The sequence below is a fragment of the Neomonachus schauinslandi genome, chromosome 12 (assembly GCF_002201575.2).
Source record: "Neomonachus schauinslandi chromosome 12, ASM220157v2, whole genome shotgun sequence".
In the NCBI taxonomy this organism is placed as follows: domain Eukaryota; kingdom Metazoa; phylum Chordata; class Mammalia; order Carnivora; family Phocidae; genus Neomonachus; species Neomonachus schauinslandi.
This window is the reverse complement of record NC_058414.1, coordinates 35,164,641-35,182,666: the sequence shown is the minus strand read 5'-3', so window position 1 is coordinate 35,182,666 and position 18,026 is coordinate 35,164,641. Positions and strand designations below refer to the sequence as shown.

General features: G+C 35.4%; 1 protein-coding gene across 2 annotated transcripts in view; it reads right to left on the bottom strand.

Annotated features, from left to right (window-relative positions):
• Positions 1 to 274: 274 nt before the first annotated feature.
• The window catches only part of ANKIB1 (ankyrin repeat and IBR domain containing 1), a 146,982-nt gene continuing 129,230 nt past the window's right edge, over positions 275 to 18,026 (bottom strand). The window contains exons 12-20 of one of the 2 annotated variants that reach the window (XM_021689593.2): positions 15,260 to 15,394; positions 14,183 to 14,269; positions 14,026 to 14,092; positions 11,729 to 11,874; positions 10,530 to 10,708; positions 9,540 to 9,591; positions 5,292 to 5,406; positions 3,780 to 3,913; positions 275 to 3,445 (exon numbers count right to left, since the gene is read on the bottom strand). In XM_021689593.2, coding sequence (XP_021545268.1) covers positions 2,702 to 3,445; positions 3,780 to 3,913; positions 5,292 to 5,406; positions 9,540 to 9,591; positions 10,530 to 10,708; positions 11,729 to 11,874; positions 14,026 to 14,092; positions 14,183 to 14,269; positions 15,260 to 15,394 — 1,659 coding nt within the window. In that variant the 3' untranslated portion in view covers positions 275 to 2,701. The remainder of the gene's footprint in view (positions 3,446 to 3,779; positions 3,914 to 5,291; positions 5,407 to 9,539; positions 9,592 to 10,529; positions 10,709 to 11,728; positions 11,875 to 14,025; positions 14,093 to 14,182; positions 14,270 to 15,259; positions 15,395 to 18,026) is intronic. The other variant, XM_021689594.2, reaches the window with a different exon arrangement.

Below are 18,026 nucleotides of genomic sequence, written 5' to 3'. Positions count from 1 at the left end.
CATAACACTTTTCTCCTGAAAGCTACAGTGATGCAAATAAAAGGAGCAATGAAGTCACAATGTTTTAACACATTGTCATGCAGTGTTTTGGAGTTTATCTTTGGGGTATAAAATACTCAGGAAGTGGGCTAGTGTAAAAAAAATATTAGGCACTAATCAATTACATGTCAGAACCAAATTAATCCCATTATATTGGAGGGAATTTAATTTGAAGAAAATCAGCTTCCTGACTTGGTTAAAACAAAGTCTATAATGTAATGAGACAAAAGTGAAGTAGTTTAAGTAATAAATGTTTAATCAAAGAATTTTACATATTATTAACAGCATTCATTTGGCCAGACATCTACACGTTTGTAGAATCCTACTGTATATAAAGTGGGAATGTATCAAGTATAGACTATGAAAGTGCAAATAACAAGTCAAGGTTAGAGTAATTTTTTTTTTTTTACATTATAAAATTAACTTGTTTACAAAATAGGCTTTGCCAAACTTTATTTCTGAATTGTAAAGTCAATGACTGTGTTGTTTTTAAAATATGTACCAAGGAAATACAAATTGAATAATGATCATTTTTCATGCTCAGGAGATAAAAGCACAGAAACAAAGGGGACTGCACAAGGTGCAAGGAGCCGGAACCCATCACATACACTGTCTTCACACGGACCACTCTTCCTCACCTTATTGCAGCTTTGCTAGATGCTCAATGTGATACAAAGACTCTTTCTATTGAAAAATTACAACTTGGTCTAAAAACTGATTGGTGTCGCTATTTTTAATCCAAAATAAATTTGTAAAAAAATCCTTTAATGGACTGTTTCAGTTTAATATACAGTAATACACTGTAGACAAAGTTAATATTTTCCCCAACTAATTTAATGGGGATTGATATCGACATTTCTGATAATTGGGGAAATAAAAGCTAATGTGGATCTTTGATATCCATGGCATAGGAGCAATTCACATACAGTTTATTCCAAGGGAACCTGGGGAATATTAAGTACTCTAATATAATGTCCTAGCCATATGAATTCAAAGGACAAGAATTTCAAAAGCAGTTCCTGGAGAAGAAAAAAATTAATCAAAAACCATAATCACAACTCACATGGATATCAATACTAATATAACCTTGTACCTAGCCCAGGACTTGCCTGTACACACTCAGTACTGAAATTTTGGTATCTGTAGATTTCTGGTAAGAATCTGGCAAAACATTAAATGGAATGTTGCATATCTATTTTGTTTGTGTTATGCTAGTTTTGATAATATGTAAGTAAAACAGCCATTCCAACAGTTTACTCTAGTTTTAATTACACACTGTACCATTGTATCTTAATTACAACTATGACCAGTATTTTCTTCACAGTAAGACACTGATAACTAGGAAATTGATTTTTTTCAACACTAAACAGTAATCACACAGCAAATGAGTATTGTGCAATAGAACAAACACATGTCAGCATTTGCTATTTAGGCAAACAAACTGAACATTTAGTTGTTATATTTACTGTAAAGGCAAGGCCATGGGTGGTTTTATGGAGGTCTTTGCAATTCATAGCATAGTTACTTCAGAAGAGACACTGAAATTTGAATTACTCACTTATTTAACTGGCAACTATCCATTTAGTTAGGCAAAGGCACGGTAACATGTTGCGCAGGATGTTTTATTGAATTTTTTAATAATTGTGGGATTTACTATAACTCATGAAAACTCCACTTTTTTTTCTATTTTATAAAACACTTACCATTAAAAGTAATTGCACCCATTAGTAATTAGAATGCACTGTAAAAGTGTGAAAACAAAGAACTATGATTGCACTTCCAATAAAGTGTCTCTTAAAATACAGCACCGCTGTTGCTAATCAACTGTATTTTAATATTAAAATAAACTGTTTTTAACAGCAGCATTAGGTTTAGTTAACTTAAGCTACAGGCCACATTTATTTAAATGCAGTCTCCATGGCAACAAAAGCCCATTCAATTCTGGAATATCACTGCTACCAAGTGGCACCTTTAACTCCTGAGAAGGCCGAGACTCCTCTGGAGCCCTTCAGGACACCGCACGCCTACCGCCTCGTTAGTCAGCGCATGAGTCAGTTTGGCACAAGTGGACTGTAATAGACATGACAAGAAATCTTTGATTCATGTGAATATGAAAACTACACTGTGGTAGATGTAGCACTAAGGAGAAGCCTTGGATACCTCAATTCACACTGCTCAGACAGAAAGGAAGAAAGTGATGGAAGAGCACAAACAGACTGAGGAACGAAATGTTATTAGATCTGTTCAAAGTAACTTCTAAAATGAAGAAAACTTTTTTCTTTAAAAGAGGAAAAACCACCCAAGGATTAGGGAGTAAGCCTTTAATTTAAATGTTCAATTTAAGTATTGTCAACCTTAGGCTAAACAGAGGACTGCATTTTCTCAGAATGTGGAATCTGGCCTACTCATTCCATTTGTGTTTCTCTTACTCTTCTTTTTTTGTCAGCACAAAGGGGAAAAGCTATCCCATTAAATACAAAAGAAATTCCCTGTAAGGTTAAAATCAGAAATGAAGCTACCATTCAAGGAACTCCTTCGTATTCAACCCTAACGTCAGTGGTTTAAAACTGAGTTGGAATTGAGTGGATCAAGTCTCTATAAAGCATACTCCACTAGAATACCATCTGTACCTGTGATTCATTTGGAGCCCAAGGTCTTCAGTTCACACTAAATGGACTTGTTCAAGCCAGTCACTTGAGGTCTGAGGTGTTGGACTTGAAACATCTGAACCATCCCCCTTGTTGGCTGCCTCATTACCACTATTACCAGCTGGAGATGCTGCCTCCCCAGCCAGAGTATTTTCTTCCAAAGGATTTTCTTCTTCTATTTGGGTTCTTCTACCTTCACTGACCACAGCATCTTCAAACACTGAATCTTCTTCCGGTGGCACCAGATCCACATCCCTCACACCTTCTGACTCATCTTTGACACAGGGGAGCTGGGAATCTGCACTGATTTCTGTAGCTGCTGGAGGAATCAGGGCAATACTCTGAGGGTTCATGTCATGAAACCAAGCCATGATATTGCCAAGAAGATTGTCATTGATGTTGGCGTCCTGGCCAGCTGAGTCAGGGTCACTGGATGAGGGACAGAATTCACTTCTTGCCTCACTGAGAGGGTGTGAACTCAGAGTGTCAGTTGAAAATGGGTCACTTTCTCCTCCTAATCTCATGAGGCTGTCACCAAGTTCCAACAGCTCAGAGCTGCTCATCGCAGCCCGAGGGCTATCTGTGTTCCTGGGGACCGAGTCTAGCCTAGAAGGTAAAGAGGTGCCTATCGCTCCTAAGGATGCCTCATTATTGAGGAAGTCTCTATTTTCCTCATCAATGGCCAGCCCGGATTCTTGCAGTGATAACTGTATTGCAAGAAGTATATTGGGATCATCTTCATCCAAGGAACTCAGAGCCTGAGGTGACAGAAAGTAAAAATCACTTTAAACTTTAAAAGGAAAAATTATTTAACTCAACGAGGTTTACCAACTATTCTTTTGCTAAAGATAATAAATATTACCTCTGTTTATACAGAATTATTTTTTTATCTACTCAAGTCTTATTTTAATTTTCTCCTTGCCCACACTAAAGAGAAAAAAATTCCTTAAGAGAACTCTGGTATTACATCTCTGAAACAAAGGTTTTAGAATGAAAAGAAGAAAAAAGGAAAACAATGAAAGTAAAAATAGGAAGCCGGGCTAAACAGAGAAAGAGCATGAACAGGGCGACGAGGCTGCCCAGGAAGGCTACCTGAAGAGAGTCCTGGTTTTCCGAGCGACTGGCAGGGGTGTAGTCGCGCAGGGAAGAGGTGTGCAGCACGCTCATAGACGCGGAGCTCACCACTGAGGCGCCAGGCCTGCGGCCACTGCCACCATCTGTGATGTCTGTTTCAATGCAAGTGGAACCAGAGACAAGTCAGTCATACAAGACTTCACCCATCTTTTTCTTTCGGCCAACAATTTCTCTTTCAGTGCTGTTGAAAACCTGTGTTCACTTAATCTTTCAGAGATTTCTCCTCCATATTTATCTCATCAAAATATATCTAATACCGGGGCACCTGGGTGGCTGTCATTTAGGCATCCGACTTTTGATCTCAGCTCAGGTCTTGATCTCAGGGTTGTGAGTTCAAGTCCTACATTGGGCTCCAAAAGGGGGTGCTAACTGGCTTCCTTTATTTAAAAAAAAAAATATATATATATATTTCTCTCTATATATTTATGTATATATATGTATGTATATTTCTATATACATATATATATCTAATACTACTACTTCAAACACGATTGTTCTTTACATTTTTGTTTGCACTATATATAGTTCTATTCATAAATGCAAGTGCTACCACCCATTCCTCTTTTTTTTCCTTAAGCAATAACAAATAAAGATATATTAGTTTTCGGAGTTCTTAAAACTAAAGAATTTTAAAATTACAATAGCCCGAAAAACAAATCTTTAGGCTTACTGTCCTGATTTATTTTTTTTAAAGATTTTTATTTATTTGACAGAGAGAGAGAGACAGTGAGAGAGGGAACATAAGCAGGGGGAGTGAGAGAGGGAGAAGCAGGCTTCCCTCTGAGCAGGGAGCCCGATGCGGGGCTCAATCTCAGGACCCTGGGATCATGACCTGAGCCAAAGGCAGACACTTAATGACTGAGCCACCCAGGCACCCCTGATCCTGATTTATTAAAGATGATCTGCTGACATTATAGTTTGAAGATTTTCCATTAACAATTTAACATTAAGTTAAAAAGTTGATAATTAAAATCATTTATCTCTAATACCAGAAATCTTCTCTCTTTTAAAGAATGTTTTAGAGGAGGACTGAGGCTAGGAGAAAAATATTTCATGAACATAGTAACAGTGATCAAGAGCTACAATTTACTGAGTGCTCACTAGGTGCTACCAGTGTTTAAGGGTTTTACACGCATTCTCTCATTTAATGCTCACAGTGAGCCCGCAAAGTGTCACTGTTATTATTGCTTCTTTGGAATGAGGAGACTGAAGCTTGGAGAGGTTAAGTGAACTTGACTGAAGTTTCACACCGACACACAGCAGAGAAGGGGTCACGAATCCAGGTCTGGCTGACTCCACAGCCCAAGTTCTTAATCTCCCTGGTTTTCTGTGTCCTGTGACATTTGAAGCATCTGAACATTGATTGTATATCTGCACTACAAACTATTTCACAAACATTTAGATTAGCCAGTTTTTAGAATGAATTCAGGAGAATGAAGAGACGAAAACATAGCCAACTCAAGAGCTTACCTAAAGTGCTTTCACTCGGCTCATCAGGGTCTGGAGGGTTACTGAGCAGACTGTGCACATCTCCTCGACGGCGTTGTTGTCTGTGCCTCCTCCGATACTGAAATTCAGCATATTCCTGCATAAACCGAAGGTTATAAAATACAGGAGAGCATGCAATTTTTTAGATGCAAATAAAACAAATAATACACATTTTTCCAAGAAAAAAATGTGTGATTTTATAAACATATTATAAAATCACTTGGCTTTAACAGAAGAAACTTCAGGTTTTGCCATGCCAAGGAAACAGAAAAAGTAAAATGGAAAAAGAAAAATTTTAAATAGTCATTATGATTGCCTGGATAACTTGGGAATACTTGCAAGCTCCAATGCTTGGTTGTAACTGAGCCTTATTTCATATGCTTGGGTCTTGTCACATAATGTTATAACTAATACCATAATGATTTTACTAATATAAGCTAGGCTCTTGGAGGTTTGGTTTTTAAAAAGTGACTGTGATATGTGCAATAGAAAGAAAAAAAAGAAAACGAAGAGCATACACTGTCAAGTACTTGTCAGACCATTAGATTTTGTATTCCTTGGGACAACCACATACCATACTCAGAAGTTAAATGATTAGGTTAAAAGAAAAATGTGAAGTTAGCTTTAAAATAAGATGTTACTTGGCTTCCTTCCTATATTAGCTAATATGTGGGATTATCTATAACACAGATGGGGGGAGTGTTTTCTGTGTAGCATATGGGAAGAACACAGATTTGGGCAGAGGCAGAACCTGTGACTACCTGCTATTACTTGGGTACAAACATACTTTTCCACATTTTAGAGACAGAAAAGACTAGAAGAGAGGCCAGTTGGTGTGCATGACACCAGCATAAATAGGCTAATTTTGAGAACCATTATAGAATCTTTCAGTGGTAAGTGCAAAGATACTCAGGTTTACGATCATCCTGGTTATCCTAGGATATTCAATATGCTTATATTAGGAAAGTACTGCAATAAACGAAGAGAAGTTTTACATCACAAATAAAATGTTCACATCATACCATTCAAGTTAAATTTATTTAAACTCCATCTGTGTAAATAAGCAGTTGGGACTCTAATAAGAAGTGGAAGGCATCCTACCAGGTTAGAAACCAAGAAAGATACTACAGGTTCTCAGAGGGATTATTTAGGTTCTTTAAACTTTCCTGCTGAGCTGCAGTATGATTTCCTCTTTTCCTGGAGGCCCATGATCCCAAACTGGATGACTATCACATGTCATCATGGTTCACTGGACCACTAAGGAACATCACATTTTTTAGACAAAGATGGCATGAAAATTTTATTTCAGTTCAGTGTTTGTTGTTTATTTATTTAATTAAAGGTTTTATTTATTTTAGAAAGAGAGAGAGCACCTGAGCAGGGGAGGGATCAAGGGGGAGGGAGAGGGAGAGAGAATCTCAAGCAGACTCCATGTTGAGTGCAGAGCCTGAAGCGGGGCTCAATCTCATGACCCCAAGATCATGACCTGAATGGAAACCAAGAGTCAGACACTTAACTGACTGAGCCACCCACAGCCCCTCAAGGCTTATATTTAAGGAGAATTCGTTTACTTTGTACACTTGATGATGGTACAAAAAGTTATTCTGAATTAAACAAATTATTACTGACCACAGAATATACACATTCCTAATTTAAGAAAATTAAAATTTGGTTTAAAAACAACTATAAAAGAAACTTGATTTATTTATAATTATTCTGACAGAAAACTCAATGGCATTCTCTCATGATGCAACAGGCTTAAAAAACTGATCTCATAAAATTAAACTTATCAGAAAATTCCTAAGAATTCCGAGATTTTAAAAAAAGATTTATTTATTTATTTTGGGGGGGGAGTGCATGTATTGGGAGGGCAGAGGGAGAGGGAGAGAGAGTCCCAAGCAGACTCCCCACTGCATGCAGGGCCCCACAACCCTGAGATGATGACCTGAGCCGAAACCAAGAGTGGGACACCCACCTGACTACACCACCCAGGTGCCCCCAAATTCCTAGATTTTTAAGGAAACACATGAAAAGGCTTTAGTTGGTATACTCCAAATGGTTCGAGAGTATTAAGGTTACTGAGAAGATTGAGAAATTTTGAGATTCATAGGGGAAAAAGCTGTCAGATTTTTGGTGAGCACCAAATCTGTCAGTGACTTAAAGGGACGCTTTAATCCTTCCAGAACTTCCATGAAGTAGATAGCACCATCCACATTTTAAAGAGGAGAAATTTAAGGAAGAATATAGCCTAAAGTCTAATAAGTTACAAAGCTGGACCTTGAATTCAGGTGTCCCTCAGACTTTAACACTATGCTCTTTCCTCTGGGCTCCACTGCCTTTAAAGTGGTACAAAATACTTACGATTGTCACTAACTCATTCAATTTAATTAAAAAAAGAGTAAGATGGAATTTATGGAAAAAATATAAATTCAACCTAAAAGTCTACTGGAGTTCGGTAACATTACTTTTTTTCAGAGTATATATGAAGGCGAAGAGCTAATTTTTCAAGATATTATTTTGGCAGTTACTTGATAGTCACACACATGCAGAATTTTAGTTTCACACTATATGTTAATTCTTTAGACTTGCAATAAGATTTACATAAAAGCTTGGTGTTTCAGTGTGCCAAAGACTTCAGAGAAGAGAAAAACAAAAGTAGTTAAATAATTCTTATAAAACTTATTAACACATAAAAAAATAAATTTAAGAAGGAAAAGTCACTTATACTTTCACAATTCTCAATCTCTGGAGAACAACAGTTCAATAATTTTATTTATAAATATTCACACGTGAGGTGGCAAGCTTCCCTTTTTTTTTTTTTTTTTTATAAAATGAATCTGTGTCAGTCACATTAGCAGGCCTTCAATATTCAAGGACAAATATTTAGGATTCCTAAAGTTACTGTCGGAGCTAGAAGCTGCAAGATGATATATACATGACTCTGAGTACAGTGGTAAAGGTTTCATTTTTGCTCAAATAAAGCTAAATTGTGTTTCTACCTTGAAGTACTGAAATCTTTAGTACTTTTTTTTTGATAATTGAAGCTTGTTTATTTATGCTTTTAGGTGGAAATTTTCCATATTATCCTCAAAGCTGTAATTGTAACAGAATAATAAGCATAGGATCAGGTAAAGAAAAGGTTCCTAATTTGTTTTACAACATAAATTTCATTAATATATTGAATTCTTTTTGCAATTTAAGTGAATTTAAAATTTTCCAAAGCACAAATTGTTTTCTCAAGTCAATGTTTTCTTGGATATATCTACCAATACAAAAGGCCACAAGGTGATTGCAAGTATCCTCAGCAGCTGAAAAGAGAAAATATCTGATTTAAATAAGCCACAGTCATTTCTGGATCATAAGCAATTTCATTCAGATACCAAATGGGCTGTAAATGATAAACAAAGGTTTCATTGTTTGTCCTGCTCCCTTCCAAGAACTAAGTTAAAAGGTTATTATAACATAAACATTAGATATATACCATTATTTTAAAGAGTAAGGAAGGAGAGACAGAAATAGAACTGCTAAAACCGTTTAAAATCAGACTCACCAGTGACAGTGGCAATTTAAATCTCAGAAAATAGCAATGTGATTAAGATTTTCACTCTATCTTATTTTTATTTGTGGTAATTGCTATTTGCAGTGTTAGTACTTTAGACTGTATTTTAAAATCTATCAATAACAACAGCCAAAAAACCCAAGAAGAGGGTGAAAATCTTAAAGAGAAACAGAAAGCAACTAAGCAAAGCATTTCTTTCTGCATAAACATTATTAATGTCAAGTTTCCACCTTAGAAACTGATTATAAATCAATTCAATCAGGTTGTTGTAATAACTTTAAAAAAACAGATTGTGCAGGTTTTTCATAGATTCAGACTGAAATAATATTACAACAAAAAATACATTTCTGATAAATAAAACTTGTATCTCATTAACCAATGTGAAGTGATGTTCCAAAATATATGCTGTAAGTTGGCCTTAATTCTGACTCCTCAGTAATTAAAAATAATAAAAAGGGGGATGCATTAAAAATGTGATGATAATCCAATACCACAAATAGCTAAATGTAGACTCTGCTGAGGCATTTTTATTATATACGAAAGAGAAAACACTGCTGACAATCTCAATAGACTTTAGAATAGATAAGGGTGGAAATACAAGCAGGATTTCATGAAGGAAAAATATAATTAAAAAACAAAACAAACCCCATCTCCCCCCATAAAACAATTACCTCAGGTGATGCAAATCCTAAATATTCCCAATCCCATGTTCCACCAGCAAAGCTACAAAGAAATTAGACATACCATTTGATTTATTATCAGCACTACAAAGTACAATCAGACCCTCGCCCAATGAACATTACTTTTAAGTCCTCTGCTTGGAACTTGCTTAACCAAAGTAGATCAACTGCTGAATATAATTAAAATGATACTTTAAATCATGGAACACTACATCAAAAACTAACGATGTATTGTATAGTGATTAACATAACATAATAAAAAAAATTCCAGAAAAAAAAATACTTTCTTTCAAATTCTAAATTGCTTTATGTTCGTGTAAAATGGTAGAAAAATAAAATTCGTCATGCCATATCAGAATATTTTATGATTCCTTCTATTTTTATTTTATAAATGTTTATGTAATGAAAATAGGGTCAAAGGAATTTCTAATGCTTATAATTATTATGAATAAGGGAATAGGCTTCAATTTATAATGGCAGTAGTATAAGTATCTGAAAGAAACAACTAAAACTCAACTGTTCTTTAATGGATGAATATGAATCACTTAAATAACTTTATTAATATCAGATTTCTAATTTCTTCATAACCTCTTATATAAAAATATAAATAAGACCATAATAAGTTGGCAAGGCTTCCAAATTCGACATTGTAAGATATTTATGACTATCAGATCACTACATATATTACATATTTGAAGTGATGCATTAGAATACTTTGAATTATGAGTTCACTGAAGTGTGAAATTAACTTAGCCTAATTTAGTCCAAGAAACTAGACAAAGACAAACAAAATATAAGAAAGATAGAAATATAACTGGGGGGGAAAAATCCCCAAAAAGAAGTTAACATGCTTTTATCAGCTCTCTGTATTTTAGATATGAGTAACTTCCAGGAATATGAACCCTAGTTAGATAAAAAAATAAACCTGGTGGCATTTGTGGCTGGAGCTAGGATGATTTCCATAGCATGCATCCTTTTTACCTGCGCCTTGGAGCTTCTGGTGAGTCTGCCGGAGCAACTCCCCGAGCCACAGATGCCAGGAATTCTTGTCTCTTCTGCTGTACAAGGCACGCTGCCTTGATGATCTTGTGGCGGGGTGTGCGAAGGTAAGGCCTATTGACTTTTTGGGCAAGGTCTTCAGTGACCATTTCTAGGTCTGTCTATGTTAAGAAAAGAGAGAGAGAGAAAAAAGAAGGATTATAGGCTGAGTAGGTTAGTCAGCAGCAAATCCCCTGTCTATGGTTTCTCAGTTAAATCTAACTCTTTTGAAGTAAAAAATTAATCCAAATTATAAAATAACTTCCTATTTAATATATACTTCTATTTTGCACATTTCTGGAAAATAGCACTCTTTTGAAAGGCATTTATAACAATGTAGTTGGTACAGATTACAAAGACATAGTGAGTATGCCAAATGTCTACAGGGAATTTACCATTTGTCTATGCGGAAAAAAAAAAAAGTAAATTTCAAGGCATTGTATATGCAAATACATGACTGTGTAGTGTAAACTACATGTAAATGCTAAAGGAATTTGAGGTAAGGCAAGATCCCTGTGATCTGGGGTTAGATCTGAAAGGCTTCATGGAGAAAATTAATATTGAGCATTTTTAAAAAGAAATGTAGGATATAAATTACTAGAGGACAGCTCAAAGGGGTGACAAGGAAATTGTGGCAAGAGAAGAAAGTTTGGTGGATTAAAAAAAAAGAAGTACAATGAAGTTGTTCAGCTATAGTGATGTCAGTTGGCTTAGGTGTTTTTGTTTTTTAAATACTGTAACTTTTTCAGTTGTACTTTTAAAATAAACTAGTAAACAGCAACTTTCCCATCTAGTATGTAATGTGGTTTGTTTCATCTTTGAAGATAAAATTTGGAATTACATATTAAGAATTAAGCCAGATTTCAACATCAGCCAGTTTAAAACAAATAAACAAATGTGGTAGGAAATGTTTACATAGCTCAGAACTCACTCGGATCTGCAGTGGTAAATTTAAATACAAAAAAATTTCAGTTTATTACTGGTAACTTTTCCTTTACTTAAAAACCATTCTAAAAACGAAAACAAAATTGTTTTCTAGTCACAGCCAAATAAGATAAAACTTAGCTAAGTGGCTGGAAAAGGACAAAATCTGTTTTTTATAAAAATTGCATTTAAATTTAATTTTAAAAAAGATATCTTACTTGCATGAGTTCAAAAATTTCTTTCTTTGTGCTTTTAGGTTCTAAGAAAAATCCATATGGGTAAGAACACTTGAGAATGCGTCGAGTTTTTAAGAGCACATGAACTGCATCTTCAATGAAAGTGGTATCTGGACAGCCTCCTTCAGCTATAAAGTAAATCAGGCACAGTGAAAAAAAAATTGTTTTGCAAATATGTGTTATAATTAAACGACTTGAGTTTTCCTAAAAAACAACAACAAAGGATCTCTCTGAAAAAACTGTTTGAAGTAACTGTATGATAGTAATTATCTGAACTAGACTAAACACCCACACAAAACACTCATGCATGGCTTGTCTGCATTTATAAATGAAGCACACACTGCAGTTGTCCAGGAGCACTGATGGTAGTCATTAAGGAATGCATACCCTGATTCTGGATTCTGTTCTCACCCTGTTGGTTAAACAAATCTAGCTTTAGGTCAACTCTTCTTTACTATATTTTTCAGGTTATCTCTAGTGAAACTTTGCTGATTAAAAATTAAAATAAACAGGAGCTCCTGGCTGGCTCAGTCAGAAAAGCATGCAACTCTTGATCTTGGGGTTATATGTTTGAGCCCCATGTTTGGTATAGAGATTACTAAAAAAAAAAAACTTAAAAAAAAAAAAAAGAATTAAAACAAATGCCCTGCTCAGTTGTTTGCCAAAAAACAAAACAAAAACCAAAAAACCAAAAAACCCCCACCAAATTATGATTATGCTTCTGCAAAAACATTGTAAGAAAAAAGATACAACATTCTGGGGAACAACTGGATAACTAATGCTAGTAAATATATCAAGAAGAGAAAGAAAGGGAGGGAGACTGAGGAAGAGGGGAGAAGAAACTACCTTACTATCTGAGACTGTTCCTTCTCCAAGTATCATTATAACATTCTAGCTTTCTCCTTAACTGCAAATAAAGGGAAACTAAGGAGTAGAGTCTAGATTCATAAGTGCTTTTGAAAGTAAGATTATTCTGCAGGCTTGTGGAAAGAAATTACATGTGTATATACACACATTGATGTACAGACCATCCCCAAATATCTACCCTAGCAGAGGGATCTGAACTAAGAAGATGTAAAAAAAGAAAAACAAAACAAACCCACTATGACATGTGTGAGAAGTATGTGAAGTTTTGTTTCTTCCTTTCCAATCCTTGTAACATTTCTTTTTCATATCTCATTATGTGGTCTCCGTCTGGAACCTCCAGAAGGTTGAAAAGAAGCAGTAATTCACATCTACAGATATTTATCGAATGTTTACTATGTGTCAGGCACTGTTCTAAGCATTAGGGACAACCCAGTGATGTAAGAGACAAAAATCCCTGTTGAAGAACTGTAGAACCGGTGAGGGTTTTTTCCTTTTCATTTTTACTGTGGACAGTACTTCAAGAGTTTGATAATGGCGATATAGTTACATCACTCCTAAAGTCTAAAAACTAAATATTAACAAGGAGACAAGGCTGCTATTGAATACTTTTTCTCCTACTCTAATTTATTTCATTTATGCTTACTATCTTAATTAGGGAATTACCCTCATGAAAAGGGTCTTACTTTTACAAACTGGAGCAAATACAATTGCGTTTTTAGGCTGAAAACCTTTTATATATAAGCTATGATTATTTTAAAATGTGACTTTTTAAAACAAACATGGTAGAACCTATACTCTGTGTGGTCATTGTGAGATATTATATTTTAATGATGCAATCAATACTCAATACATTTTAGGAATGTTCTTTCTGAATTTCCATTTTAGGATCCATAAGTCAGCCCCATCTCCTGTCTTTGCTTTCAGACTCTAATGTCCTTTATTTATCAGTGAGAAGATTTCTCCCAAAACTGTATTTGACTTCCATTCCATTAAGCAGTCTGCTCAATTTTCTCAAGAATCTTTGGGAATTTAGTCACACTACAACTGGGTGACACGTGAATCTTGCTCTTTTGACGAGGTCAGGGATGCCTTTTAGGGCTCATGCACTGTTCCAGACACTAGAGAGCATCAGTGGTGGCACAGAGTAAGCAAAACCATGATGTGTGTTTATCTGCTAACAATATAGGCTGCATTAAGAGGAACATTATAAGCTAAGCCGGGTAGAAAATCTCATTACAGAGGCCTCAAATGCTAAGCTGCACTCTGGGCTTCTGAGAACTCCAAGCAGTACCAGAATGAGCAACGCAGATAATAATGTATTCCTTGAAGGGCCTTAACCTCCTACCAATGAAGTGACTTAAGCATGTAAGGCTATTTTAGATTAATTATCACACATACCACTTATAACTTACTTTCTTTGAGAGCTCTACTCAATTGCTCCATCTTTTCTTTGGCTGTTTTAAGAAGGCGTTGTTCTAACTAAAGGAATAGAAATAAATAATTTATATAATTTTCTTTATTTATACACAACAGTATAAGTCAGAGCATTTGAAATGATTTGGGACATACCTGATAGCTATGCTCATGGTTTTTAAATCTTGTGTAATAGTGCATAAATCTGTCAAGTTCCTGAAATCGTTTGTGTTTTTTCTCAGCCTAGGAAACAAAAGTCCATAAACGACTTTTATAAATAAGGTACTAGCTATTAAAATTGGGGACTTTTTGTCACTTAAAATTTTTATTACTAATAGGTAGCTGCGCATACAGATTTCATTATTTTGAGGGAAAAAAAACCAACAGTAGATTTTTAAGGCTACCAGAACAAAGTCTTGCATTTGTATTCTCTATGATAAACCACTGAACCTATGATCCCAGAGCATAAGGCAAAGATGCCCCTCAAGACCTACATTTATCAGATCTTCAATGTTTTATTATATTGCTTTTGCTATGGACTGAACTGTATCTCCCCAAAATTCACGTTGAAGCCTTAACCCCCAATGTGAATGACTGGATTTGAAGATAGGGCCTATGAGGTGATAAAGGTTAAATAAAGTCATTGGGGTGGGGCCATAACCCAGTAGAATCATTGCTCTTTTAAAAAAAGGAAGAGACACCAGAGCTCTCGCTCTCTACCATGTGAGGATATAGCACAAAGACAGCCAGCCCGCTGCAAGCCAGCAAGAGAGTCATCACCAGAAGCTGAATTGGCAAGAATCTTGATCTTGGACTTCCTAGGTCCCAGACTGTGAGAAATACATCTCTGTTGTTTAAGCCACTCAGTCTATGGTATTTTGTTACGGAAGCCAAGCAGACGAAGAGACTTATTATATGCTGTTACAGAATACTGTATTGTTGATACTATGTTAAAATTGTTTTTAAGTCATTATAGAGACAGGGATATATAAGATTTTAACAAAATAAAAAAGGGAAAATTAAAAAAAAAGAGAGCTCTCAAGTTGATAGACCTATTTTATTTAAATTAAAGGGTACTCTAAAGTGTATTCAATCTGGGGGGGAAGGAAAAAAAATAAAGTGTATTCAATTTAATGCCTCATTACTACAAAAGATAGGAAAATGAAGAAATGCAAAATATTCCCAATGGTATTAAGTGGTTTAGCCAGAGGCCTTAATTTAAACAGTTCTCACCTCCACAGTCATTTCCTTGGATTGCTCCTCCACATGCTGAATGACTTCATAGCGAGTACATCTGTAATAACCTCCTGTGGAAGAACTATGCTTTTTCCATTCTTCTAGGCAAATCCAGCAAAAGTCATACTTGCACTTCAAAAGAAAACATATATGCAAACACTGCCCTGTGTTAACATGCAAATTATTTTCTGATTTCTAGTCAACCACTTTGTAGAGATCAAGCAATTCTGCCTGCGTGACCAGGAACAAATCTTAAAGACATGCCGTCTTTTTCATGTTTCCTCTGGAGACCTTATCTGTACTACAGAAAGATGTGGAGGGTAGTTTAAAATGACCACTTATAAGGATATATTAAAACGTAAATCATAATATTATGAAGTAATATCAAGTAATCTTTAAAAATATCAATAGGATATTCTTTCCCACAATAAAGACAAATACTGACAATGTTTCATTTTTTAAGTGCATGGTAATCTTACTTTGGTACATAGAGCTTCACCAGTCTTCATCAGAAGAAGTTTTTTTATGACTTTGATAAATTGTTTTTGAAACTAGGAACAAGTTTAAAAGGTTTCCAAGTAGAAAGACTGACATAAAATGTTTCTTTTTTTTTTTTAAAGGAACTCATTTTTTTTTTAAGATTTTATTTATTTATATGACAGAGAGAGACACAGCAAGAGAGGGAACACAAGTAGGGGGAGCGGGAGAGGGAGAAGCAGGCTTCCCGCCAAGCAGGGAGCCCGATGCGGGGCTCGATCCCAGGACCCTGGGATCATGACCTGAGCCGAAGGCAGACGCTTAACGACTGAGCCACCCAGGCGCCCCATAAAATCTGTTTCTTATTTTTAAGAAAATTTCATTTTATTACCATAATTGGCCAATAATACCAAAAATACGAGCATTACAGTATGAAAATACACCTTTTTTTTAATGCTTATGGATTTTGGGTCAGAGGGATCTTCCCATTTCAAATCTGTTTTCTTCTGGTACTTCTATGTTTGTTTCTTTGTTTTTTAAACATTTAAATATTTGCGCTGTTCATGGGTATACAGTATACAGTATGAATTCAACTTTATTTTTTCCCACACAACTGCCCAGTTGTCTCAATCCTATTTATTGAACAGTCCATGTTTCTCCCCTACTGGAGATTCTCCTTTACCATATATTAAATTCCCACATATTTCTATTTTCTGGGCTTTTTATTATAATTTCATTAATCTCTAGATTCATGTTCCAGCACAATGCTGTTTTAATTACTGAGCCTTTACAATAGGCTCACTATTTGACAAGGCTAGTTCTTCCTCACTGTTCTTTTTCAGAGTTTTCCTAGCTATTCTTGCTTTGTTTTTCCATGTGAACTTTTGAATTAGAATTATCTAGATGCAGAAACAAAACCTGCTGGTATTTTCATTGGAAACTTTCTATCCAACAACTTTGTTACCTTTCCGTTTGTTTGTCATCTTTTGTGTCCTACAGAAAGTGGTCTTAAAGTTTTCTTTATAAAAATTTTGTTCATTTAAGTTTTTTTCTAGATAAATGAGATCTTCTCTTTTAGTACATATTTTGTCCGGATGTTTTTGGTACAAATGAAGGCTATTGCCTTCTGCATATTAACTTTGTACTCTGCTAATTAATTGAATTTTGTTGTTACTAGTTTTTAAACTGATTCTTGTGGGTTTTCTAGGCATTTAATCATGCTATCTGCAAAAAAATAAATTTACTACTTCATTTCTAATTTTTACATCTTTAATTTCTTCCTATTGTCTAAATATGCTGACTGGTATCTCTAGTCCAATGTTAACAATATTTGTGATTGAGAGTATCCTTATCTTGTTCTTGATTTTAGTGAGAGTACCTCTAGTTATCATGCTAACTTTTGCACTGAACTAGATTTACTTTTATCATACTAAGGAAGAGTCCATCTTTGAGTGTTTTAATAAAGAATGGTTGTTGATTTTTTGCCAAATGCCTTTTTAGCAACTACAGAACATATGTATGATTCTTCTCTTTGGATCTACTAATAAGATGAGGTATAGCAATAGCTTTTTTTTTTTTTTTTTAAGATTTTATTTATTTATTTGACAGAGAGAGACACAGCCAGAGAGGGAACACAAGCAGGGGGAGTGGGAGAGGGAGAAGCAGGCTTCCCGCGGAGCAGGGAGCCCAATGTGGGGCTCGATCCCAGGACCCTGAGATCATGACCTGAGCTGAAGGCAGACGCTTAACGACTGAGCCACCCAGGCGCCCGGCAATAGCTTTTTAAATAGTGAACCATTCTTGGGGTGCCTGGGTGGCTCAGTTGGTTAAGCGGCTGCCTTCAGCTCAAGTCGTGATCTCAGAGTCCTGGGATAGAGCCCCGTGTTGGGCTCCTTGCTCAGCGGGAAGCCTGTTTCTCCCTCTCCCTCTGCCTGCTGCCCCCTCTGCTTGTGCTCTCTCTCCCTGTCAAATAAATAAAACCTTTAAAAAAAAATAAATCCTTCCTCCTGGTGTTCTTCAAGTTTATTCTGTTTTTCTAATTTTTTGAGTCATATCCTTAACTCATTCCTTATTTTGTATTGTTTTAATGAGGCTATGCACATTTCTGAGCATTGCTCTAGATCAGGTGCTCAGGGTCTGATAAAGTAGTATTTCCAAATGAAGAGGCCTTTTATAACTTTATTATTAATTTCTATTTTATTCCATTATGATCAGAGAATGTTGCTATTACCATTTCTATTTTCTGAAGTATTACTGAGATTTTCTTTGATGATCAATGGTCAAATTT